The 27,827-nt window shown below is 41.7% G+C and overlaps 1 protein-coding gene across 1 annotated transcript; it reads left to right on the top strand.

Annotated features, from left to right (window-relative positions):
- Positions 1–1,211: 1,211 nt before the first annotated feature.
- On the top strand, positions 1,212–24,291 carry LOC136573350 (proton channel OTOP1-like). The gene is made up of 6 exons (XM_066574643.1): positions 1,212–1,551; positions 7,715–7,851; positions 8,957–9,015; positions 13,037–13,167; positions 15,066–15,994; positions 24,121–24,291. The coding sequence occupies exons 1-6, from the start codon at positions 1,212–1,214 to the stop codon at positions 24,289–24,291; spliced, it is 1,767 nt and encodes a 588-aa protein (XP_066430740.1).
- The last annotated feature ends 3,536 nt before the right edge of the window (positions 24,292–27,827 follow it).

Genomic DNA, 27,827 nt, shown 5'->3' with positions numbered 1-27,827 from the left:
ATTATTATTATTATTATCATTATTATATTACATAGGGACATCTTAAATGAAACTAGTGTATGTTTTTCTTTACTAGTCTATGCTAATTAATACTATAGTACTTATGCTATTATCAAGAATTTAGATAATGCTTTATTTAAAAGATGCTGTTGTATCTGACATTGTGGGTAACTCATGCTGATATCATGATATGTTACCAAATTGTTGTGATTGTGTATGATCTACAGTTATGAACTATTGTATTTGTCCAACTTTTGTACCACAAGCTAAATATTCAGGACAAACAACCTCAATTCTTTTCCAGAGATGAAGCCTTTATTGAGATTATTATTCTAACATAATTATGGATGAATGAACAATTAATACCCAGAATAATTACTATCTTCATTCATCTGCCTCGTCCTGCATCCATCACTTCATCTTTACTCCCCTTCTTATACTAGTTTCCTTTACTTGCTATCCTAAGTAAAGTGTCTGACTGACAGCAAAATAATCGTAATTTTTAATTGGTTAATATTGGTGGTGACAGCTGTACAGACATTTCTTGAATGCAGAGGGAAAGTCAGATGGCCGGACGCTTACGCTTAGACATTTGCCATATTCAAACAGTAACATTTCTAAAAAAAACATTGGGTGAATGTATCAAGGGCTTTGCAGTAATCTTTTGTCATTAAAAGTTGCAAAAACAGGGTTTTGCTCAAATATTTGCGACTTGCTGTTCTATCCTTTTTAAAGTGGGGAGAAAAGGGGAATGAAGTTTTTGAACAGATTTAAAATTGTGAATTTTTTTTTTAATTTGCAAAATTTGGTGCAATCTAGTAGGTGGGAGATATAAAAATTGACTCCACATCTCTAAACATATTTAAAATTGCAACTAATTTATCAGCAGCAGGCAACACTGTGATACATTTGATGCAAATAACAGCAATGTGACCTCCAGCAAAACTGGACCCTCATGATAAATTCCTTCCATGACTCTATATGGTCTTTGAGGTAAGAATGTTCCTGAACACCATCAGCAACCAGGAGTATTAAACTTGGCAGACACTCAGATCTTACCTATATCTACCTTCTTGCACGTAATTTAGGAAGAAAGTTATCATCCTGCCTGAACTGATTGCAACCATGATAATAAGGAACAAATGTACATATATATATTTATTTATTTTCCTTATTTGAGATTATTCTTACTGAATTTCAGCAAAGAAAATATGGCCGATGAGAACAAATTAGATACGTTACCTTCACCGGATCAACCCCAAAAGTCGGCGCAGAAGAAATTTCATTTGAATTTAATTCACAACTATCCCCAGAAAAATGCTGAGATTCTTAGCAGTCAATATGGCTTCAATATCTTCCTGGCTGGGCTGCTGCTGATGTTCGCCTGGGCCATTCATGCTGTTGGGATTACGGACAGAGACCTCCTGTCCTATCTGATCACATTGATGCTCATTCAGTTGGTCTGGATGTTTTGGTACATTTTTGGGAGTTACACTCAAAGAAGAAGCATTTTAGAGAAAGATACTGATGCAGGAGCACGCTGGCTACGATGTAAGTGCTGTAATGTGTCTTAATACCATGAACTCTAGGGGGTGCAGTTGACCGGATAAGATTTTAATTCTAATTTTGGTTAATAAAAGGGTTCCCCACTTTGGAAAATCTCCACTTGTTAGAAAGGTCCTTGGACAATCAGCAGATCAGAAACTGTTCCCCACCGGGACTCCCAGTGATCAGCTGTAATTTGTGGTGAAACTTGGTGGTAAAGGTTAAATTTGGCTGCAGCACTACCGCAGGGGAAATAAAGTATTACACAGTGCCCGTTCATATCAATGAATTATCTGTGTAGTGTGGGAAAGGACAGGACAGGTTTTGCAGAATGAGAGACAATCTTTTTAATGGCTCTCCACAATATTATATTGCAATAATAATGCCTTCTCTGTGGCCCCACAAAGTAATTCCCCCTCTGTGGCCTTACCAACTAATAGTGCTCTTTCTATGGTCCCACAAAGTAAAAATGCCTCCATAAAGTGATAATTCCCTTCTGTAGCCCGACAAAGTAATAGTAACTCCCTCTGTGGCCCAAGAAAATGATCATGCCCATCTATGACCCTACAAGTAATAGTGTCCCCTGTGATCCACAGTCACCAAAGTTTGGCCAGCATTTGTGTTGGAGACAATGGCTTTGGAACTTTTGAAAAAGAGCCTCATCTACATAATATATACAATTACTTCTTAGGCTAACTTCACATGGGCGAGTGTGATATTGGGCCGTGATTCACGCTCACCAACATGCATTTTTTCCTGCTTTTTGTTTCAAAACTGCCTCACATCACTTGGGGGAAGAAGAGATCCTCCGCTGTGGCTGACAGAGGATCACATCGTTTTTCCCATTGTTTTCAATGGGAGGCCTCACAATGCATCTTGTGCACCTAGCGATGCTGCCGCCACCCCGATTACAAACAATGGGCGCTGTGATGTGAGAACAGCAGAAAGATGGGACATGCCATGCTTTGTTTCCCACATTGCATCACAGTGCGGTGAAGGAAAACATCGCTCATTTGTATGGCGCATTCAAAAGAATGGGGCTCATATTAGTGTGAGATTTGTGCATCTCACAACTCACAAATCTCGCCTGGGTTTCTTCCTCGTGCGAAAGCGGCCGAAAAGGTAACTTTATATGGGACGACTGTTGGCTGAATAATAGCTTGAAAGTGCAAATTCAAATTATAGTCATTCAGTGTAAATATAGCCACCAACAGGGTGACCAGCAATAAGTCGCTAGTCGTTATGTTCCAGCTTGCCAAAAAAATAGTCGCTGGTTGATCAAAAGTCATCTGGTGTAATGTCACAGCTGTTTGTATTTTAATGATTTGCGAACAAATTTGCATGGAGATCGCCTTTATCGCGGGAAACAACTAAGGAACAACCATCGCTCTGTGTAAAAGCAAATGAAGGACTGTTATTCTGAGCATCTACCTGAGCAACAGGTAAAGGTACCTTTAGAAACTGAGTTGAGTTTAATTGACAAATGGTCAAAGGGGAACACAAGCTAAAAACTGTATATTCACATCCAATTATGTTCTTATTAAATAGCTGCCATAGAATTTCTTGGGATGATAGAGCCCACACCTTTTCACTAAGCACAACCCACTGTCCGCACAAAAGTGGCAAGTGTGGCCTAAGAAACGAAAAACTCAAACCCACCAAAGTTTAAATATCCTGCTACTGCTCTGCACTGTATTGGGCTGACGCAGCTGATGGTCCTGGCAGAAAAACACGTTGCCAGATGTCTTACTGTTTGTCTTAAACTTGGAATAAGAAAGGAAGTAATAATATTTCACTTTGTTGCATCCTGGTCCTGGCGCTGAGTTCCACAGTTTTATTCCACAGGGACCCTTGGCGATCATAAAACTGGGGGTCTCATGTCTCCTGTTGTAATAGAGCAGTGGTTGTGCATGTCTGTTGCCTTGTGCTTCTGCATGGCATAAGGCTGTGGGATTGTAAGTTGGCCTTTTGTACACAGGCATAAGGGGCTATCTCCACCAAGGAAACCCATAACAGGGTAAGACATCCAGCTCATGTCACTGTTAACTAAGAAATTTGCACCTCCAAATAACATTTAGAAAGATAAGAGACTGATACCTACTATTGTAGGGGCGTGCTAAGAGGGGGGGAGTGCTAAGAGTGGCATAAATTCTGGGTCTCTTTTCAGCCGAAACACATTGGCAGTAGGAGCAGGTAGACTCCTGAATAGGTACAATATCCAGGGTAGGAGGGCCATTTCCACAGAATAAATACAGCCAAACCAAGATAAGTGTAGGCAATTCCATGATTTGAGATCACCAGCAAGTCATTTCACGAAGGGTGTGAGGAAGGGGGTAGTTCCACTTGTGTATGGAATCCCAAGAGTTCGTTAGATTTATACCTACAGTAAATATGAGTGTTGGATAAATCCAAAGTTTAGCTCTATAAGTTTCCTAGTAGCCAATGGAACATGACATATCAAAAATTCTGACTTATCGTATTTCTTCTTCACCTTAGATATTGTAGTGGAAAGATCCAGTTGCTACACCAAATTCTAGAGGAACCAAAAAGGGTTTGTAAAATAAAAAAGATGACTTGCCAACAGATTCTAGTTTGAGTGCCACTATTAATAATGATCCCCTAGATATGAGGTGGGCTTGGAGGCACACAATTAATGGCTCCATGGTAAGACAAACAAGGCAGGTAAGGGTGGGCAGCTTAATACCTGTATAGATGTGAATAGGGGGTTGAGAAGAAGTAGGAAATTTTAAAGTAGCCATCGGCTGGTAGTATAAGCCCCTGGGGGGGCAATGAACAACTATCCACCAATCTCCATACTCTGGAGAGTACTTAATATAATTGAACAAAAGTGGCTGTAAAATGCCTTTTAATATCCAAGGCTAAAAAAAGTCAAAGGTGTTTTTTCTGGTTGGCATAAATAATTAGATAAAATACGGTATAGATATTTATCTGGGCCTTATCAATGTGGGGTGGATCCTAATTAGTCCTTGTGGACCATGGAACGAAACAGAGTAATGATCCATTTACATAGGCCTATTATCAGGCCCAAATGTTTCTCCAAACACTCGTTCGTACTACAATCAGACCTTGTAAAAGGACCAATAATCAGCTGACAAACGAGTGAATGCTCATTCATCTGCTGATTGTCCAGTTTCATACTCGCTGATGAGCTGTACATCTTCTCATGTGAACAAGTAGGTGTACAGACAACCTACGGGGATGAATAATCAGGATTATGATTGTTTGTTTGTTCCCATAAGCTGATTCTTGGCCTGTGTAAAGGAAAAAGGAAATAACGCTAATTGACATGCATTTGTTAGATTGAACTAAGACCTTGGCCAATCTAAAAGGATAATTAGAATTAGTCAATTTAATCTTTGAGCTAGTGTGGATGAAAATAATTTACAATACCAATTAAGGAGTTAAATAGTCATATAATTATTGTGGGAAATGGAATTTGTGTTATACTTGAATAGGATCGTAATATGTGTGGACAAACACTCAAGAGGGAAGTTAGATGAGGGGAAAATATACTAACAAATTTGTTTTAATACATTGTGGTATGACCAATCTGGGCCCTGGGGCCTTTCCCAATTTCCATTACTTAAGGATGTCTATAACTTCGGCCTTGTTCACACAAGCACTGTTTTCGCGCATTAGTGGAGCCTGAAAAGATTACGTCTAAATAGAAGCAATGGTTTCCTATAGAAGCGTTCACTCAAAGGCATTTTAGATGCTCAAAAAACTCACACCAATCAAAGATAGGACATGGACTGCAAACTCACATCTAAGGTCAGTGGGGTGAGAAAAGATAGGACCTGACCTATCTTTGGTGTGTGCTTTCCATAGACTCCTATGGGAGCTGGATAACATACACCACACACCTCCGAATAGGCTAATTAAAATAGCTGGAATTCACGCAATCTTTAGTGCAGTATAGCCACAATCTTTTCATGCGCCTATTCTGCGCTAAAACAGCACTTGTGTGAACAAGGCCTTTCTCTGTGGAAATAGGGATATTTTGAGGAGTTGGTTTGACATCAAGGGGAATGGTCCTAAAGAGAGAAAATGGAATGGTCCTAAAGAGATTGCATATATAGTTTTTGGTAAAAGTTGTTGAGAGTGGCCTAAATAAGTTCAGCGTTAGAGGAGTAGGAGCCCAAGCTTGCTGAGATTATGTATATATGATTAACAGGTTCCCTATTCCTATTCTTAGAGCACAGTAGTTTGTCAGGTTTGTTTGAATACCATTTTACATGGAACCATATTCGTTTAGTGTGAGTACTGCCAGTGACTGAACAAGAACGATAATTTGTTCGCTTATCGTTCGTCATTCAGTTTGTGTAGGCATGAAGATCAAACGACAATTGGCCTGTGTAATTCCATTAATCCATGAATGGAGATGGGTGGCCAGGAGCAATATCCGGCTTGCTCTGCCTCCATTCGCTGCCACCTGGCTGTGTTTCTGAAAGCACAGGAGCAATAATCACTAGTGCAACAATCGTCTCATCTAAAAGGACGCACTTAGCCCACTTAGTTGAACTCAGGGCATATTCAGCCTTTCGGCTTCTTCACATGAGCATTGCTACCCTAGGCCGCCTGCTTTGTGGCCGCAGCACGGCTGAAAATCACATGTATGAGAGGCTCTCCTAAACTCCTTCCCCCTCTTCAGCCCCTTCTCTCACCATCCCCCTTCCCTCCCCCTCTCTACCCCTTGCTGACTGCCAGCAAAGGGAGGTGGCAAGACAGGGCGGGAGCTAGTGTGCTAATCTCCCACCCCATCCCACCCCCTCCTTTGCCGGCAGCTGGAAAGCGGTGGAGAGGGGGAGGGAGTTTAGCAGAGCTGCTGCAAAACTTCCTCGCGCCTCCCTTTTCCAGCAGCTCTAATAGGCTCCCATAGGAGTCTATGGGACCAGTCCGTGTATTCTGGTAAAAGATAGGTCCAGACTAGAGATGAGCGAGCGTACTCGGAAAAGCACTACTTGCTCGAGTAATTTGCTTTATCCGAGTATCGCTGTGCTTGGGTCTGAAGATTCGGGACGCGCTGCGGAGCGGGAAGCTGCAGGGGAAAGCGGGGAGGAACGGAGGGGAGATCTTTCTCTCCCTCTCTCCCGCCCGCTCTCCCCTGCTCCCCGCTGCGACTCACCTGTCAGCCGCAGCGGCACCCGAATATTCAGACCCGAGCACAGCGATACTCGGATAAAGCACATTACTCGAGCGACTAGTGCTTTTCCGAGTACGCTCACTCATCTCTAGTCCAGACCTATCTTTTCTAGTCAACAGAAAAGCCGGCCAATTTTACGCACCAAAAGACTGCCCATCTGAACAAATACATTGGAATCCAATGCTTCAGATGGTCGTGGTTTTTGGGTGGCGTTTTATCGTGCAAAAGTAGCCGTGATAAAATGCTTGTGTGAAGGCAGCCTTTATGGGTGAAAATAACATTCAACTGAACTTTAATGTCCCCAATAGAGTTCTAGAAACATTCAGGAACAAATTCTTCAACAGGAGCATTAACAATTCTATACGAATATAAGAGTTCATAACCGGGGTTACATTTCCTGATGAAATGGTAGGTTTTGGTGACCCAAAAGAAGAAGAGTAGGAGTTTCTTGTAGGACCTGGCAAAGGCAGGTATATACCAAAACATAATTGATTCACAAGTATGATCGATCGGAAGATCAAAAATAAGTATAACTCCTGACCTATGGATAGCCATGTCTCAATTAGTAATGTTGTCTGTGAGAACCAAGTAAAGTGAGAAAACAGTCCATTCTATCTATATGGATTGTAATTAGAGATGAGCGAGCGTACTCGGTTCGGGTGTTTTTGCACTCGAGCACCGCTTTTTCCAAGTAACTCACTACTCGGATGAAAAGATTCGGGGGGCGCTGGGGGTGAGCGGGGGGTTGCAGAGGGGAGTGGGGGGGGGGGGGGGGAGAGCTCCCGCCTGTTCCCCACTGCTACCCCCCGCTCGACCACGCCACCCCCCGGCGCCCCTGGAATCTTTTCGTCCGAGTAGTCAGTTACTCGGAAAAAGCAGTGCTCGAGTTCAAAAACACCCGAACCGAGTACGCTCGCTCATCTCTAATTGTAATATTGAGCATCTCATTTTGTTCATGTAATTTGAAAATTGTTAGTATTATAATCCGTCTTATTTCTCTTTAAGGTGGAATTACTCTTTTTGCAGTCATCACTCTCATTTTGGATTCTTTCAAAATTGGCTACTACATTGGATATTCGGAGTGTGTGTCAATAACAGAGGGTATCTTCCCTGTTACTCATACCATCCACACTCTTCTACAGGTAGGGGGCGTCTCTGAAGCTTTCTATTTTTTGCAATTCACATGGATTTCTATACATCCTTTTAATCTTTAGAAAAGTACTATGGTTAATTGTTTCCACTGGACTCACTGAATTGCCTATTGTTCCATCAAATGAACCTTAATTGTTAGGTAGTGTATGTTCTTATGACATTGTCCTATCATTAGGACTCCTGAACCCAACATATTATTACTATGAAGCTGTTACTCTTAATGGGTTATTTCTTGTCGTCTTATTTTCGAATAGTCTTGCTTTGTGCTGTCTAAACTTTCAAGTGTAGAAGAAATATCTTGGGAACGGATTATGGATATATGACACAACCAAACAGATGATGCTAGAAGTTTTTGCAGTGTGTTTTTGTTAAGGCTTTGTGAGTGTCATGACTTCTGCTTTTAAGGGACCTATGATAGGTATAATAATATGCATTTCAAATGGATCCAAAGCTATTAGGTTCAATAGAACCTAATAGCTGCAGGGCAATGCCATGTGATACGTGGCGGAAATCTGCCCGTGGGAATTAGGCCTAATACAATAAAAAAAACCAATAATAACAACAATTATATTCATAAATTTGTACTAATTACCATATGCTTATTCTCTTGCTTTCTTCTGGAGTGAAAAACAAGATTTGTGTGATGTTAAAGTTGATGACTGCATTACTCTGATGTTTGTACGACTATATGTATTGTAATTAGAGATGAGCGAGTATACTCGCTAAGGCACATTACTCGAGCGAGTAGTGCCGTAGCCGAGTATCTCCCCGCTCGTCCCTAAAGATTCGGGGGCTGGCGGGGAGTGGCGGGGGAGAGCAGGGAGGAACGGAGGGGAGATCTCTCTCTCCCTCTCTCCCCCCCCCCCGCTCCCCGCCGCAACTCACCTGTCACCCACGCCAGCCCCCGAATCTTTAGAGACGAGCGGGGAGATACTCGGCTAAGGCACTACTCGCTCGAGTAATGTGCCTCAGTGAGTATACTCGCTCATCTCTAATTGTAATACTTTCCTTGTATTCTCTGAAGTTATTTTGCTCTATCTATCTATCCATCTTCCTCTCATAACCAATAAAAATACATGATTTGCTTTATTCTAGGTCTACTTTTTATGGTTCCATGCCAAAGATATCATCAAATCATTTAAAACCCTAGAAAGGTAACTTAATATATATTGTTTATTTTAAACCACAATTAAAGGGGTTTATGAGACTAAACTACTGATGACCTATTCATGATAGTATTGATATATAATGAGACTATGTTAGTATAAAGAGATTGCTGGGTAGTAAAGAGACGGGGCAGGCTGATGCAGTGTTACCTAGATCTCAGAGTCTGTGTTGCCAAGTGTTACAGATTGTATTGCCAAAGTATTCAAAGCTTCATTGCAACATTCTGAACCTGTGTGCTAAAGTAAAGTGACTGCACCGCTGATTCAGCTGCCAAGTAAAGACCGTTTTTATTATTTACAGCAACAAGTGCTCCATCTTTTAACTAAACTTGCATGTAGGCCACTCAGTCATGTTTAATTAATCTGGGTGAATCATCCATTCTGTATGTAAATCTTTAATTGGAATATCTGTTATTAATTTTAAATAACTTTTATTAAAATGCAATAAAATGCATTAAAATGCAAAGAAAAAAACTGGATTATAGCCCTGTACAACCATCCAACAGCAAGGGTTCGAATTAATTGATCGCTATCGTCCCCATTAGAAATTAAAAATGGCACCAGACAGGGATGCCCTCTGTCCCCCTTTTTATATATTCTCACAATGGAGGCTCTGGCAAACGCACTTATAAAAAATCCTAACACACAGGGAATCAAAATGGGATTGCATTAACATAAATTAGCTTTATTCACCGACGATCTCCTAATATACATAACAAACCCTAGAATTGATCTCCCAACCATCCTAAAAGCATTTGAAAATTTCAGAAAAGTCAATAACTTCAAAGTAAATATTCACAAATTCTTAATATAACCCTCCCAACCAAAGAAGCAATCCATAATACCACTTCACTGGAATGAAGACGCCATTAAATATCTGGGGATATCTTTGTTGGCTGATCCGCCCCAACTATTCAACTTAAGCTATAAACTAATACTCAGGACACTAGAGACAGATTTGCAGAAATGGCGACCCCTTATGCTTTCCTGGTTTGGCAGGATTAACGTACTAAAAATGGACTCTCTTCCTAAATTCCTATACATATGCCAAACTCTCTGTATCAAATTACCCAGATACTACTAGTCCCATATACGTAGAGTCAAAATGAAATTTGTCTGGGGTAATACTAGTTTCAGAACACTTAAACAGAGAAAATAGAAAGGAGGGGCGGGCCTGCCAAACTTAAAGGGGTTGTCCCGCGCCGAAACGGGTTTTTTTTTTTTTCAACCCCCCCCCCCGTTCGGCGCGAGACAACCCCGATGCAGGGAGGTAAAGAAAGCTCACCGGAGCGCTTACCTGAATCCCCGCGCTCCGGTGACTTCTCTACTCACCGCTGAAGATGGCCTCTTCCTCCGTGGACCGCAGCTCTTCTGTGCGGTCCATTGCCGATTCCAGCCTCCTGATTGGCTGGAATCGGCACGTGACGGGGCGGAGCTACACGGAGCTACACGGAGCCCCATAGAAGACTGCAGAAGACCCGGACTGCGCAAGCGCGGCTAATTTGGCCATCGGAGGGCGAAAATTAGTCGGCACCATGGAGACGAGGACGCCAGCAACGGAACAGGTAAGTATAAAACTTTTTATAACTTCTGCATGGCTCATAATTAATGCACAATGTATATTACAAAGTGCATTATTATGGCCATGCAGAAGTGTACAGACCCACTTGCTGCCTCGGGACAACCCCTTTAATTTTAGACCATGGTGCTGCCATATATAAATGTATCTTGGACCTCATTCATAATCGCTCTTCTAAATTATGGGTAGAGATGGAGCAGGACTCCACACAATACAAAGCACAGGGTATCTTTTGGCTGCCTCGCTGAGCATTCCGACAAATACCTAATTTAACACTACTCATGAGCAATCTGTTAGATACATGGGATAGACTAGTGACATGCTTAAGTCTGGTATCTCGACCTGGACAACTCACACACCTACTGGGCAACCCAGAGTTTATGGCATGGTTTAGTGATTCCACATTACTCTCTAGATTGGAAACTCATCTGCTGCGTATACATGACTTGGTTTCAGAGTCAGGTATGAGGTCGCTATGCAAGCTAATGGGCGGTGGGGGTCCGTTGTCGGAGGAATAGTTCCAGTATTTACAGATGCATACATCCATGCAATATCTCAGTCCTAGTACACAACTCATAGCTTCTTTATCTCAATTTGAAAAATTATGCATGTCACCCACCCCACTGACAAAAGAGAACTCTCAGGTATACCATATTTTGCTTGCAAAGGAGACAAGGAAAGACCCATTGATATTTAAGCAAGGTTGGGAAAAACAAATAGGTAAAACTTTCACTGAGAAACAATGGGTCAAAATCTTTATTCTGACACACAAAACTTCTAGGTCCAGCAAGTTCCAAGAACTCAACTATAAACTTGTAACCCAATGGTACAGAACTCCATCGCGATTGGCCAAAATGTTCCCCCAGTCCCCAAACATTTACTGGAGATGCTTCTCAGGTGTAGGCTCCTTCTTACATATATGGTGGCCCTGCCCTTTGCTCCTGCCTATATGGCCTGACATAAATAGACTATAGAATGCAGCTTTTAACTCTTTCCCAACATTCTCCACAGAAATGGCTCTCCTTACACTGCTTCTAGGCTCTCTGGCAAGGACCAAAGCAAGTCTGCTCAGATTCTTTCTCCTAGCCATGCGTCAACTTATCCCTAAGCTATGGAAATCAACATCACCCCCAAAATGACTGCTATGGCTATAATCATTAGATAATATAATGCATATAAAAGAGCTTGGCACTGATCATGACAAGAAACATTGTAGCTTCTACAACACATTGGCAGCATGGATAATATTCCATTCTTCATCCCACTTGGATGCATGGTTGGCATCTGGTGTTGTAACTCTATAATTACGAAATCTACTTTATTCTCCACTTAATAAAATCATCACTATAAGTTATATAGGGCCTTTTGGCTGTAGTACCACCACACCCATATTCAAAGATCCTCTGAAAGTTATAGTTGACTAGGAGTTTGGAAAAGTATTTAAAAAGATTACCAAACTATTGGAATCCACCATTCCACCAGCTGGAAGATCATCTACAACCTGCTTACTCTAATGACATCACGGAATGGCAGTTTTAAGATATAAGCATGTGGCCCCTTCCGTTGATTCTGGTACAGTCTATCTAAGCTAGTTCACTTGTGTTTTGACTCTGACATTGACCTTAGCATTCTTTCTAGATTCAGCATTTTTTTGCTTTTTTGGATTTCTCACCATGTACATGTAGTTTGATCTCTTGATTTTACCCCCTTGGCTGATGGTTTGATTACATCTTCATCTCTTCCTCTGGTTTGTTACATCCTGACTGTCCTCATGGTGAAGGCAGCTACTTTGTTCCTGGCCTCGCATCTCTAGACAGTCCTAGCAGAATACCCAGTGCCAGTCAGCTGCTATGCTAGGGACTTGAAGCAGGGTATCTGACTAGGAGAATCCATAACTAGTTGCAGGGGTTTAGATTGAAAAACTGAGAGATTTCCTAGACTCCATACATCAGCATAGCCAGCACCGAACCAACTGCAGCTCAAGGATCCTTTTCTTAAGCAAGAACCATAACAACCAACGTAACCAGGTCAGGTCTGCCCAAGAGCAGAATACAAGATGCTTTAAGAAGTCTCTAAGAACTCCAGAATTTCATCACAGGATCTACAGCCAGATCTCACTAGTACATATGTCATAGTGGATGCATCTACCATTAGAAAGAGGCTACACAAATTTGATGTAGATAGCAGGTTCCAGAAGGAAAACATTGTCTATAAAGAATATTGGGGCAATACTGAAATATTGTTTTGATTTGATGTGAAAATCAGTACTTCCTGCAATATGTCATTAACGGGTGAAACAGGTCAAGTTGAGTTTTCTCAATGAACATGCAGACCTTGACTGTTACCTGTTCCATGCTGTCTTTGAGTAGCATTTGGCTAATGAATGTTTGTTCTCTGGTAATATATGTTTTCCTGTGATATGCATTTTAGGTTTGGTTTGATCCACGCAGTATTTACAAACCTCCTGTTATGGGCTAATGGTGTTTTAACAGAATCCAAGCACCAGCTAAATGAACATAAAGAACGGCTTATTACTCTTGGGTTCTCAAACATAACAATGGGTAAGAAAATTATTGCTATTTCTGTTATTAAAACTAAAAAATATGATTGCTGAATCTTAAAAATTCTAAACGTATACATTTCCTGATATATCTAGATATGTTGAATTAATGGATATTTTTTAATATTACCTGGATTTCTATATTCATTAATAATAAATGTAGTCCTATTGTTATCTAAGTCAAAATTATAGACAAACACAAATATAACAAAACTAATAACAAATAGTTGTACTGTTCATATATTTTATTGAGCACATTGAGTAAACCTCCTTGCAGTGCAGGGAGAAAAATTAAGTGAACCTTTGAATTTCCTAACCTGTAGATTTCTATTTAGCAACAATCACCTACACCAAATGTTTTCTCTAACTGCAAGTAAGATTTTCACAATGTTGAGGAGGAATGTTGGACCCTTTATCCCTGCAACTGAGTTTCAGTTCATCAATATTTCTGGGATGCCTTGCATGCACAGCCCTTTTCAGGTCATGTCATAGCATCATAGTAGGGTTAAAGAGGTTGTCTCACCAAAAAATACAATTATTAAAACAACTTATTACTGATTAACAGGATAGGTGATAAGTGTCTCCTCAGTGAGGGTCTGACTGTTGAGACCCCAACCATTCTTGAACAGGGTTTGCAAACAGATTCCCCTGCTGCTAAGTCAGTTTTTGATGGAATAACATCTTATGACACAGTGTTTCACTCACTGACTTGACTTTGAGCTATTCCTAAGGGCTTCTCTAAGGTGTCCCCTAGTTCCTACCCTTTAACCCCCTTTTAAAGGGGTTGTCTCGCGAAATCAAGTGGGGTTATACACTTCTGTATGGCCATATTAATGCACTTTGTAATATACATCGTGCATTAATTATGAGCCATACAGAAGTTATTCACTTACCTGCTCCGTTGCTAGCGTCCCCGTCGCCATGGTTCCGTCTAATTTCGGTGTCTTCTTGCTTTTTTAGACGCGCTTGCGCAGATGGGTCTTCTCCCTTCGGCTCCGCTTGGCAGCATCGGCGTTTTGGCTCCGCCCCCTTGTACGCATCATCGCGTAGCTCCGCCCATGACGTGTGTCGGTTCCAGCCTCCTGATTGGCTGGAATCGGCACGTGACGGGGGCGGAGCTACGCGATGACGCGTACAGGGGGCGGAGCCAAAACGCCGATGCTGCCAAGCGGAGCCGAAGGGAGAAGACCGCACAGCGCAAGCGCGTCTAAAAAAGCAAGAAGACACCGAAATTAGACGGAACCATGGCGACGGGGACGCTAGCAACGGAGCAGGTAAGTGAATAACTTCTATATGGCTCATATTTAATGCACGATGTATATTACAAAGTGCATTAATATGGCCATACAGAAGTGTATAACCCCACTTGATTTCGCGAGACAACCCCTTTAAGGGATTTGATCTTCATGGCAAGAAGCCCTCAGGTTGTCTCTCCAGGAGTAGTTTCATTGCAGTGACAATGAACCCAGAGGGGCTAAAGGCTCTAGAATGTGGTATTAAAAGGACAGGCAAGGATATAGTCAATATAACAGGCCGTGGTCAGGACAGGTGAAGTTCATGCAATGCAGAAAATCAGACTGCAGATCAGAGCAGTCAATAATCAGGCAATATGAAGTTAGAAGACAGATCAAGGTCAAGACAGGCAGGGTTCAGGAAAGCTGGGTAAACAGGCAAGGTTGAAGTTGGGTAGCGAGTAGAATACAGGAATACGTTCACTTGGAACACTAGGAACCTTTTGCTCAGACACCTTCCAAAGGAGAAAGGTACCTTAAATAATTAAGAAATGGCTAGGATAGACTGGGGATAGAAGAGCTGATCACAGATTTCTATTTGGTTAACACGACAGCAGTAAAAACATGATTCCACCTCTTGAGTCTAACTCATTTCCTTTCTTTATAGATCACCATACACCAGAGTGTAACTGCACATCCAATGTATGTTCTATATTTTCACAAGGTATATACTACCTGTATCCATTCACTATTGAGTATCATATATTGGCCTCTACAATGCTATATGTTTTATGGAAGAACATTGGGCGCACTGTAAAGCATCACCAGCAGCAGAAGATCCACTTCAAATTCCATGGTATAACAGCTGGCACAATTTTGGGCCTGATCGTTCTCACGACCACCATCGCTGTCTTGGTTGTATATCTCATCCAGATTGGACGCTCCAAGAGCAAAAGTGAGCTTGCCCTCACCATGTTCTACTTATTTGCCATTACAGTATTGACACTTATGTGCACTGCAGGAATCATTGGTCTTATCATATACAGAATGGAAAATAAGTCATTAGACGACAGTGAGAGCCCAGCCAAGAAATTGGACTCAGATCTTCTTGTTGGTTCTGCGTGTGGTTCTTGGCTCATCTCTTGGGGTTCTATCTTGGCCATCATCTGTGCTGAGACCCACCCTGGATATGCCTGGTACAACTTACCTTATTCTATCCTGGTTATTATTGAAAAATACATTCAAAATCTGTTTATAATTGAGTGTATACATCGTAAAGAAGAGGAGCCTATGGATGGCCGGGCAATTGAAAGGATATTTTCTATGTCTAGTAGAAGTACTTTGTCCCTTACCCCTTCGTATGAGGTTTTCAATGAATCTGTCACTATTTGCAGCAAGGAATTTCCTTACATGTCCAATTCAGAACTGTCTTTGGGAGAAGCCTCTGCAGAGGACAAGAAGAATCAAGAAAACAATAACTCCATCAGATTTGCCCCATCCATCATAGCAATGCAAGCAACCAGGTCACCAAAACTCAACAAGAAAAGAAGAATACTCAAAAACATTGCTGCATTTCTCTTCCTTTGCAACATTTCGGTAAGTAGTTTTTTAGTTAATTTAGTCCCCCCGAAAGCTTTTGCTCATTGGGAATATATAATCAGTAATACACAATTATTTAATTCATTGCTAATAATTAGAGATTAGCGAGTATACTCACTAAGGCACATTACTGGAGCGAGTAGTGCCTTAGCCGAGTATCTCCCCGCTCGTCTCTAAAGATTCGGGGGCCAGCGGGGGGCGGGGAGCGGCGGGGGAGAAACGGAGGTGAGATCTCTCTCTCCCTCTCTCCCCCCCGCTCCCCCCCGCAACTCACCTGACACCCGCGCCGGCCCCCGAATCCTTAGAGACGAGTGGGGAGATACTCACTCACTCGAGTAATGTGCCTTAGCGAGTATACTCGCTCATCTCTACTAATAATAAATAGATAATTTTTACATTTTGGATTATTTTTTAACGCAACTATCCATCTAAAAAATCCTAAAATATTTCAGTTTTTATAATAGTCACTTAAGCACACCCAGTAGGCTGGCATGTTCTCTTTCTCTCTTTTCAGTGGTGTTATCTTATTGCCATTAAAGTACATTTACACGGGCCTATAGTTGCCCGAATAATTGCTCAAATGAGTGAATATGGGTGACTTTCGGCCCATATACACTCGGCTCCCAACAAGGCATTGAGTGAAAAGTTGCTCCATAGTCGCTAATCGTTCTGTTTTAGCTTACTGAAATAGGATAACTACTGTTTAATCGTTGAGCGACTGCCTGTTTGCAGTGAATGGAGGCGGGTGGCTGGAAGACATCGTTGGCGTGCTCCGCCTCCATTCCCTGACAGACTATTATTTCTGTGTGAAAGCCCAGGATAGATAGTCGCTGGGATAGTCGTCCTGTGTAAAAGACCTTTATAGGGAAGGAATTTAAAAACAGAGAGTAGGTTTATTGCAATGCAAGGATCTAGATAAAGCAGACTACTAAATGCCCTTTTACATGGGCTGATAGATGGGCACGAATGAATGTTCATTTGCCCTACCATGGGTCTATGTGTATGAGCCCATGACCAACAAATGAGTAGACGTTTGTTTATTGGTTGAGCAAATCTTTTATGCACATCTAAAACTGTTCACTTATCGGCAGCACATCAGCCTGTGAAAACATGCAACCTGACCTTTTTATTTTTTCTTTCTTTTTTAAACTTTTTATTTTTATCCCACTAGGGGGTTTTGGTTTTATTACCAATGATCATTCCTATAATATACTGCAATACTTCAGTACGGAAATTCAGAAGACCTGTGCTGACTTTACTCTGATGTACCATAAAAAGGGAAGAAGGACCCAAAGTGATGACTGCAAAAATTGTATTGGTGGTCACTAAGGGATTAATGAAACAAAAACTAAATACATAAAACTTTTCCGTTAATGTTTCTCAATTTTGCTTTATGTACGACATTGGATTATGCTCTTATTTTAACTAAGGCTTAGGTATTAGTCCGTGACCCCCACCAATCCTGAGACTAAGCACCCTATTACATGGAATGATAATTTTGTTCCAATTTTCGCTGGATCACGGGAATCTGAACCTTAATTCTTCAGTGTAAATAATGCCAGTGAGAATTCGTTCATTCATCATTCAGTTTATGCAGGCATACAAACTGAACAACAATCGTCCGGTGTAAACAGGCAGTCGTTCATCTATGAACGACTACTTACTTACTGTGAACAGAGGCGGGTGGCCAGAATAATGAAAACTCAGCAGTGATTATCTATAGGACAAGTTTCTGGCGTATCTGTGCCTGACTATTGTTCCGTGTAAAAGGACCCTATGGCCTTATGCAAGCAAACATGTCTAATTTAGTCCAAAAAATGGACCGATTGCAATCAGTGGGTATGTCTGTGTGTCATCTGTATGTGTTGGGTGTATTTAGTTTTTTTTTCTCACATACGATCTATGAAATGTGGAATGCACATGTATGTCATCCGGTTTTTCCTGTGCACACATTGACTTGATTGGATGACAGTCCAATCAATCGGACCAAAATAGGATATGTTGTAATTTGTTTACAAACACTTATGATTCTTGTAAACAAAATATGTGTTTGAAAAGCCTTAGTGGGTCTGTGTGCTGTTCATGTGCAGTCAGTGCTACACACGGGTTTTGCCCATCAGAAGAAGTCCTTAAGGAGCCACAGTGCTGCCTTAATGTTGTAGCCCCTTCACTATTTTGCTTTGCACATTGGTGCTTCCAGCCACTCGCTATGCAGAGAACTGCAGTACAGCAACATTCAGATGATCGACGTGCGCAGGGGCCCAGGGGTAAGCCGTGTCCCAACCTCTTGCTCATTCTCATCATGGCACGTGTTACTGAAGTGGCGTGCGTTACTGTTATGCAGTTCTAGCTGTCAGTTTCCACCCCTGGTCGTATCCTTTATGGATTGAGTCTTACGTATTAGAACAATATAATTCAAGCAAAAAAGTTGTCCCTTCTCAGATTCTATCTATATGTAAGCTATAAAATAGTGTAGCTGTAAAACCAATCCTATGAGTACAGGTGCTTTATCACCGTTTGTTTTCCTTTCTACTTCTACAGCCCAGGAAGTGCCAGAATGGTTGATATAATTTGACACATTGACCAAAGCACAATGACAATTATTAGACTGTTTTATTCGCACCGTTTGTCATTTTTTCCATAATTGCCTGCATTCCAAAGAATGTTTACGGACACTATGTTTATGTGGTCAGGTAGATCAGAGTGGTGCAAGTCAAGAAAGGCACATGGTAATATAACCAAGCATGAATCCCTCTTCTCATTGGGCACCCTTTCAAAACTTTACACCAACTATGTCACATGATGTATAAAGTAGTTATGCATTGACGCCCTGTATTGGTGACTGCAGAAAAATGCTATAGCTCTATCTAGTGAAGTTGGACCTTCTCACCACGCGTCTCATAGCAGTGGCTTGGCCTGCCACTATTGGGACTACATACCGTGTCTAATTCCCTTCCCTCAATTTGTCTCTGACAAACAAGTCACTCCATAGTTATCACTTCACGGTACTCCTGGCTTGACCTCTCACAAGCCCACAATAGTCTCTAGTTCCCTGGGCAGGTTTCCCTTGCAACCTCACCCCTGTCTGTGGATATCCACCTAACTTGGCTCACACCACTGGGGAATTAATCATGCATGCCATTACCATCCCATTACAATCTTTGTGATACACCTGTAATTCTATCTGCTCTTCTTCTTCCCCCATCGAAGAAAAGCACACTGCTTCAAGTAGGGTGGGCATATGGGACATGGCCCAGAACTAAGAACTAACATCATTCACTGTGCCAGTTTGCACTTGTCCCTGCCAATTGGGGGCCGATGGCAACTATATTTTTATGCTTGAAGGGAATCTGTTGGCTTGAACACGCTGTCCAAACTGCAAGCATCATGATGAAGAGCAGAAGGAGCTGGGCGGATAAATATATAGCTTTATGGGAAAAGATTCATTATAACTTGGGCTTTATTCTGCTTATTCTGAGCCTAATAATAATAATCTTTATTTATTTAGCGCCAACCTAATCCGCAGCGCTTACAAGACAGGGAAGAACAGAAACAAAACCACAGTTACATAGTAATCAATTGATGGAAACAATAGGGGTGAGGGTCCTGCTCCAACGAGCTTACATACTACAAGTAATGGGGTGATACAGAAGGTAAAGGGGCTGTAGATGTGCACTGTATGGCGAGGTGGAGAGTGAGGGGTGATATACACATAGACAATGGTCAGGCTTAAGCCGTGCGGTGGCTAAATTGGTATGATTGCAGGGGGTGGTTGATTGTGGCTAGCAGGGATTGCAGTCAGTAGGACAGGGAGCTTGTTTTAGGCGGAGTACAGAGGGGTTTGGTTTAGGAGATGTGGTATGCCTCCCTGAAGAGGTGCATTTTTCGAGCACGCCCTAAGCTTTGTGTGTTGGGGATTGCCCGGATAGTTTGGGGTAGCGCGTTCTGGAGGAATCTTCGAGGTAGGAATGAGAGGGTCGAATGAAAGGGGTGCTTAATCTGATTTTGTTAGCGGAGCGAAGGATATGGACTGGGTGGTGGATTGAGATGAGGGAAGCAAAGTAGGGCGCGCAGAGCTTTATGGATGAAGGTGGTAAGTTTGAATTGAATTCTATGTTTGATGGGCAGCCAGTGCAGTGACTGGCACAAGGCAGAGGCGTCCAAGTAGTGGCAGGACAGGAAGATAAGCCTGGCTGCCGCATTCAGGATGGATTGGAGAGGGGAAAGTCTGGAGCGGGGGAGGCTGAGCTTAGAGGTCCAATGGGTGGTCCTATCAGTGAACGACCCCTCGCTCTGAATGCACAATCATACACAGATATCTATGTGCTTGTTATGGCTGCAGATATATTTACTAGCTATTTACTGACATTGGGTACAAATTCTTTGCTGTGGTTTCCTTAGCTTCCATCACTGCCTACAGACCGTGCACACGTTTTTAAATTCATCTGTTTAGCATGCATTGTTAAAGAGGGTCTGGTGTTTGTCTAGGTGTTCAAGGGGAAACTTTGGTCTTGTTCTGTTCAGACAGTAAGGGTTTTTCCTGACACACCTCCCATTTAGAACGGAATTTTGCATACTGATGGGCTTGGACATCAATAACAACGAGTTCCAAAGTGATGTCTTTTAGAATTTTGTGTTCTGACTTCAGGTTGAACTTGCTGGAAAGATCTGGCCTGGGCAAGTTTGTAGTTGTTTAAAATCTTTTCCATTTGTAGATGATCTTCCTAATAGTCGAATGATTGTTGCCCAAGTGTTTGATTTTTTTAAAATCCCTTTCAGGACACATAGGCATCTATACAATTATTTTTGATGACCTCAGAAAACTTTTCAGATCTACACATAGTGATATTACATATTTCACCAACAATGAGCAAACCGAACCAAATATCTGTGTTGTAAATGAGACTGGGTTCTCCACGATCCCCTGCAGTTTTTGATGCACTTTTTGAAGTCCAAACTATGAGTGGATAAGAAGTAGAATTTCCCCCACCCTTTTATGATCCACTCCTGACATTCACTTTGAAAACTGCATCAAATCAGCTTATGTAAAAGCACCCTAACCATATTCTAATTATTTTACCCTTGGGGCTCAGGGTATTCCGATAAGACTGTCAGCACCAGAGGTCACAATGCCAGGGCTGACAATGGGGGAGGGGGACAAGGATATTATTAAAGGGATGGAATAATGTCAAAAAATATCAAACAAAGAAAACTTTACATGATATTCTTACTTTTTCACATGCCTGTACACATATAGGAAGTTGGATCAGTTGATATGTTCTGTTTTTGTGCTACCTTTATCTATTCCCACTCATTACTTTTGGAAATTCTTTGCCCCGTTCCACTGGTTTCACATTATTGTAGGTCATTGTTTATGACTTTCCTAAAATTGCACACTTTTATTCCATTAGCCCCCTTCCTGTCCTGTGATGTAAATATATGTTGCTGGTATTTAAAGGGAACCTCTCACGTCCCAACTGCGCCATTAAGTTATGGTGCTGTTGGGGGATGTAACAGGGAGTTGGGTGAGGAATTTTCTATATTTATCGGCTACAGCAATCCAGCGGTGCCCCCCTCTGAAGTAGGTGCATGGCAAAAAAATCGGACTATTTTCAGAGTCCTGTGCTCTCCTATACAAATCTATGGGAGAGCATGTGCACAGGACTCTGAAAAGAGTCAGATTTTGTGACATGCGACGACTTCAGAGGGGGATACCATGGAATTGGAGTATAAAAATACCTCACCTGCTCCCTGCACCTTCCCTAACAGCACCGTAACTTAGCTTATGATGCTGTGGGGATGTGACAGGTTCTCTTTAAAGCGTACCTGTCATTGTATCAAATACTGGAATAAATGCATAGACATGTACCTTTTATATGTATAACGTGATTTGGGGCAAATACCTTTGTTATTTTTCTAAAAAAAGTGCCCCAGAGCTACCGCACTGATATAATCCATCCACTTATGGACAATGGACAGTAATTCTGTCTGAGAGCTTTGCCAGTCCTATACATGTTGCCACTTCCTTTGCCTTAGTTCCATTCTTTATTGACCAATGGGAGTGCTGCCCTGATCCCAGACCCTGCATCGCTTTTCACATTGGAGAGAACAAGCAGACATAGGTGCACAATAAAGTACTGATACTTGTTAGTGGCTGTCAGCAACTTCTACCAATGGATCTGAGCAATCCAGAGCTCTGTTACGAGCAAGAGTACAATGAGGGTGGTTTCACATCTGCCTTGGGAGTTCAGGTTTCCAGCTCCATTCAGGGAGCAGGAAAGGAGAATCCCCTGGCCGAATGGCTCCGTCTTATGATGGAACTGAACAGCGCAGAATGGATCCCATTGACTATAATGGGGTCCAGTTGGTTTCCGCTCAGCTGCCCAGCCTTTTCCCAGAACAGTGTTGCATGCAGCATTTTTTCTTCTGGTATTTTGTGCCGGATCTGCAGCAGAACCTCCAACTGGAGGTTCCAATGCAGATGTGAAGCTACCCTTACTAGATGAAGGAGGTCGGCAGTAATCACATGGAGTGGACTGCAAGTTAGAAAGAAGGGAGACCCTAGTAGCCCACATTTTGGAGCGTGTTTCAGGTAGAAAATGACATTTTGGTAAATAAACTGAATTGTAGTTTTACTGTTTATCACATTGGCTATCGTATTAATACAAGGTTTGTGGAAATGACAATGACCATTTAACACCCAACAGTGTACATTTATGGTACTGTGTGCACATCTAAAGGTTTTAACACCCACAAATAGACAGCTATGGCTGACAGCTGTCATCCTGCAACAATGCCCAGGATCTGAGAAATCTCCAGTCTCAGTCATTTAACAGTTGTGATGCCATGATCAATAGTGATCATGGCACCACAACTGAAGGGGATCCCCTTTGGCCCTTAATCGTCAACAGCAATGATATACATTGTGAAGTGAGATTCCTGGATCCTACAAAGGCTCCAAGGTCTATCCTGTGAGAATCCATGTTCATACTTACATGGGTATACCACTGATATTTCCATATATTATAATGAAAAAGAAAATTTTAAAGTAAAAGACTCCTTGACAAAGGAGCATTTTTGATAAATATTCTCTAAGCATGTTCAATTCTGTGTCAGAGGCTCCGTTCAGAGACTTTGGTGCAGATCTGGAATAAAATCCCAGAAGATATAGTACAGTTTGATGAGCTATTTTGTACAGGAAAGTGTTGGGCAGCATAACAGAAACAGGATGGACCCCATTAAAGTCAATGAGGTCCATTTAGAACTGTTCAATTCCATCATAGGACAGATCTTTTGGGCAGGGTTTCCATTTTCCTGCTCTCACAGTGGAGCCTTTAGCGCAGGTGAAAAACTAGCTTAAAGGGGTTGTAACAAGATCACAAGTTATCCCCTATCCACAGGATAGGGATAACTTGCTGGTTGGTGGCGGTTTCACTGCTGATAACTCTGCCAATCTCAAGAATGGAGGTCCCGTTTCCTCCTCTGCTTATCACTGCAGGGTCACTTCTTCCTCCACAGTGACATCAGAATGAAGGGAGTGTTTGCTGAGCATGTGCAATTAAAACTCTATTCATTTCAATGGGACTTATGGAAATACCTGGCTATCTCTGCAGCCCCATTGAAAGTGAATGGAGCATCAACATGCTTGCGTGACTAGCGCTCCATTCAGTGCCCTGTTCACAGCAGAGGGTGCAATAAGTCCACAGGGAAGATGACGGGACAAGGGACTCCTGTTCTCAGGATTGGTGGTGATCTCAGTGGTGAGACCCCCACCGATCAGCAAGTTATCCCCAATTCTGTGGATTGGGGATTACTTATAATCCTGGTACAAGCCCTTTAAAGGAATTCTGTCATCAGGTTCATGCTGCCCGAACCACAGGCAGAATGACTCAGAGCTGAGCTCCGAATCGAGAAGGTGGGTCGCGCCAGTCCCTGCAAACAGCATGCAGAGTGGTATATAACAACAGTGATCCATGAACGCTGTAGAGTCTATAGCGTCATAGACCCCTGAAGATGCTGTTTAGTGTGGGTAGAAACATTGTCAGGCTATACACATGTGTACCATGTTGTGACATGTCCTTACTTTTGTACTCTAAGATGTTTTTCTATATATTATATCACAGCTTTGGATCCCACCAGCATTTGGCTGCCGTCCTCAGTACGACAATGGCCTAGAAGAAGTCGTGTTTGGTTTTGAGCCCTGGATCACAGTTGTCAATCTGGCAATGCCTTTCTCCATCTTCTACCGCATGCATTCAGCATCTTCATTATTTGAAGTTTACTGTAAGGCATAGACTTTTAAAAAGAAGTAAAATGTGGCCTCTCTGAACACATATGTTTTATTGTGTCACTCTATTGTATTGGGGTATATTTACCCAGGTCATGGAATGGGCGTGAGGTCAACTCTGACTTTCTTTCTTGGAAACACAAGTCAAGTGACATTCTTGTATTTTGCACAATATCTTTATCAATTAGTTAATTATATAAATGTGTAGTAAGAAATATTTCCAAGTAGAAAGTATAATGCATATAGAGAGATCTTTACTGGCTTTTGATATATTAAAGGACTTGTACAGAATTAGAAAAAAAAACGCTTGTCTATGGACTTTGTCTGGTTTGCAGCCTATTCCCATTTAACTGAATGAGATGAGCTGCAATATCAAACGCAGTCCACGGAGGCGCTATTTCTGGAGAAGAAAGAGACCCTTTTCTCTAATTCTGGACATCATCTTTAAAGGGCTGTTCCCATCTAGTAAAGCAATGGCATATCTTCACTACAGATCGGTGTGGGTCCTAAAGATCAGAACGCCACTGATCATAAACTCATAAACTGTCTGACGTCTTCCTACATTCTGATTGAAGCTTGTACAGCTCCAATGTCATAAGACGTCCGACAGGGTATTCTTACCGTTTATTGCCAGCCACTCCACTGTCGGAGCCTCTCTGACGCACACACACTGGCTGTAGCCAGCAGATGGCACTGTTGTATAACAGCAAAAAGAGAAAGCCTTTTAGAAAACCCTGAATCCAAAATTGGATAGGAAAGGGTTTAAAGAACCCATAAAGTCCCTCTTTCCCATATGAAGAAACCAGTACTATAATAAATGACGATTAGTTGGGGGCCCTATTACAGTTTTTGCATTGAGACCCAGTAGCTTCAAGTTCTGCATCTGGGAATACTTTTATAATGTATACATGATCTATGTCTTGCATTATACTGTAGGTACAAACACAAAATGTTTTTGGTATTTACATTATATGTTATTTTTTATCCTATGTTCTAATATTCATTACTCATAGGGATTTTATGTTCCAGGTTTGCCAAAACCTGCAATTTTATCCTGTGCTTTCCATAGTTATGTTCAGTTATCCAATACCTTTCTCACCTACAAACTTCAGGACTAGTTAATAAAGGAAGATCAATCCATTAATTTCCTATAATGTGCTGTTTACAGTGATATTACTGTCTAAAGTGTTCCCTTATCATTTTTCTATGTTCTGTGTTTTGCTGTGATTATTTAACTATGTGCCAAAAGCATAGAAGTTTAACATTTCAAACTTGGAAACCATTTTCTTTTTTACTCTTCCTCAACTAAGACCTCATGACCACAAGATATACATTTGGGATAAATTAGTAAGCTACTAAAATGTTTATGCATTGCAAAAGGGTCATACGTAAGACGTGGAAAATCGCTCAACACAACTAATACAATAAGTCATTTTTCCAAATTCAACATAAAATGCCACTTTTAATGTCCATTGCAGTATCAGCATTTTTCAAATCTTTCATGACAAGTGTGTTTAGTACTTAGCCGGACACTAGCTTCTAACAGCATTACTGAGGAATCTTAGGCCATTCTTCATGGGCAATGGCCTCCAGTTCACTAATATTCTTGGGTTTCTGCGCTTCAGTTGCCTTCTTCAAATCCTCCCAAAGATTTTTCATGGGGTTCAAGTCAATTGACTGTGATAGCCACTCCAGAATCTTTCAGGACTTCTGAAACCAAGGTTTGGTGGACTATGAGGGGTGCATTGAATCATTGTCATGTTGGAAGGTCCAATGATACACAAGCTTCACCTTTCTCACAGAAGGCATGACATTTTCTCCTCTGATTTTCTGATACTTGTTTGAATCTATGTTGCCCTCCATATGCTCCAGGTTTTCAGTGCCAGAGGAAAGAAAGTAGCCCCACAGCATCACTGAGCCATCGCCATGCTTCACTGCAGGTAGGGTGTTCTTTTCAGTGCATGCTCCATTCTTCCTCCTCCAGACATTCCACTGATTCAAAAAAAACCCAAATCCCAGTTTTGTTTCATTGCTTCACAGAACAGAATCCCAAAAACGTTTACATCTTATTTCTATGGGGTTTTTTTTCAATAATATTTATTAGAAATTTTTAGAACAAAATCAGGTAAAATAAATGCGTTAATAAACCAGCATGTATGATGTAAGAGAAAACACAATAAAAAGCATTCAGTAGCCATATAATGCGTGTCTTAGGTTAAGTAGGCTATAGAATGAAGAAGAACGAAAATAACATCTATGGATCTAAACAATAAATAACAGAAATAGATAGATAAATAATAGAGATGAGCGAACCTACTCTGTTCGGGTGTTTTTGAACTCGAGCACCGCTTTTTCCGAGTAACTCACTACTCGGACGAAAAGATTCGGGGGGCGCCAGGGGGCGGGGGGCGGCGTGGTGGAGCCCCCCGCTCACCCCCCGGTGACCTCCGAATCTTTTCGTCCGAGTAGTCAGTTACTCGAAAAAAGCGGTGCTCGAGTTCAAAAACACCCGAACTGAGTACGCTCGCTCATCTCTAATAAGTAACTAACACCAGGGTAAAGAAAATAAAATTACTTATATAGCTCCTTGGATTTAACGACTGACTGATAAAAGCAAAGGAGTTCACACAGGTAGAAGGAGATACAGCAGTTATCCAGCTATGCACTGATTGCAGGACATCCAGGCTTTTCATATATATTGGAATATCAGGAATACAGATGGATTGCATGCAAGTATTTTTTCATGTCTGGTTGATTAAAATGGAAATTTCTCCTGTATGGGAGATGTCAATAGTTTTCTATTGTCTAAGTATGGCTAAGTTTGATATTGCCAGTACCTTACAGACCAGAATTCAGAACCATGGCGAGATCACGTTGGAACCAATATTCATCAATGCCAATGGACTACATTTCGGGACTTCATAACCAACCAGAGAGGATAACAATCAAAACACAGAATTCCAATATTGATGTATAGAGATGAGCGAGTATACTCACTAAGGCACATTACTCGAGCGAGTAGTGCCTTAGCCGAGTATCTCCCAGCTCGTCTCTAAAGATTCGGGGCCGGCGCGGGTGACAGGTGAGTTGCGGCAGGGAGCAGGGGGGAGAGAGGGAGAGAGAGATCTTCCCTCTGTTCCTCCCCACTCTCCCCCGCCGCTCCCCGCCCCGCGCCGGTCCCCGAATCTTTGGAGACGAGTGGGGAGATACTTGGCTAAGGCACATTACTCGCTCGAGTAATGTGCCTTAGCGAGTATACTCGCTCATCTCTATTGATGAACAATTGGGATTTACTTGGGCTAGACGAACTGAGATATAACACCATCTTGGTAGGATTTTCATTAATGTTTCTACGTGTGTGGTACATTTAAGTGCTTTATGAGTTAGAGAGAAAGCTTGTTTTCATTCTTTGATGCTAAATTGTTTGTCCTAGCTTCTTTTCCCATTCTTTCAGAGGATAGGTTTTTTAGAAGCAAGCTTGACCATGTAGGAATGTGTTTATAGGCTTTAATCATTTAATTCCTTTAGAAAAAATTTGAGCTA

Source organism: Eleutherodactylus coqui, chromosome 7, assembly GCF_035609145.1.
Source record: "Eleutherodactylus coqui strain aEleCoq1 chromosome 7, aEleCoq1.hap1, whole genome shotgun sequence".
Taxonomy (NCBI): Eukaryota; Metazoa; Chordata; class Amphibia; order Anura; family Eleutherodactylidae; genus Eleutherodactylus; species Eleutherodactylus coqui.
The sequence above is the reverse complement of the archived record's forward strand: the minus strand, read 5'-3'. Positions and strand labels throughout refer to the sequence as shown.

Excerpts from the sequence above, each read along its gene's own strand:
- LOC136573350 (XM_066574643.1), top strand. The coding sequence starts at position 1,212 with ATGGCCGATGAGAACAAATTAGATACGTTACCTTCACCGGATCAACCC. Across the intron at positions 1,552-7,714 it reads AGGAGCACGCTGGCTACGAT|GTGGAATTACTCTTTTTGCA; the intron begins GTAAGTGCTGTA and ends TTTCTCTTTAAG. Across the intron at positions 9,016-13,036 it reads TCATTTAAAACCCTAGAAAG|GTTTGGTTTGATCCACGCAG; the intron begins GTAACTTAATAT and ends TATGCATTTTAG.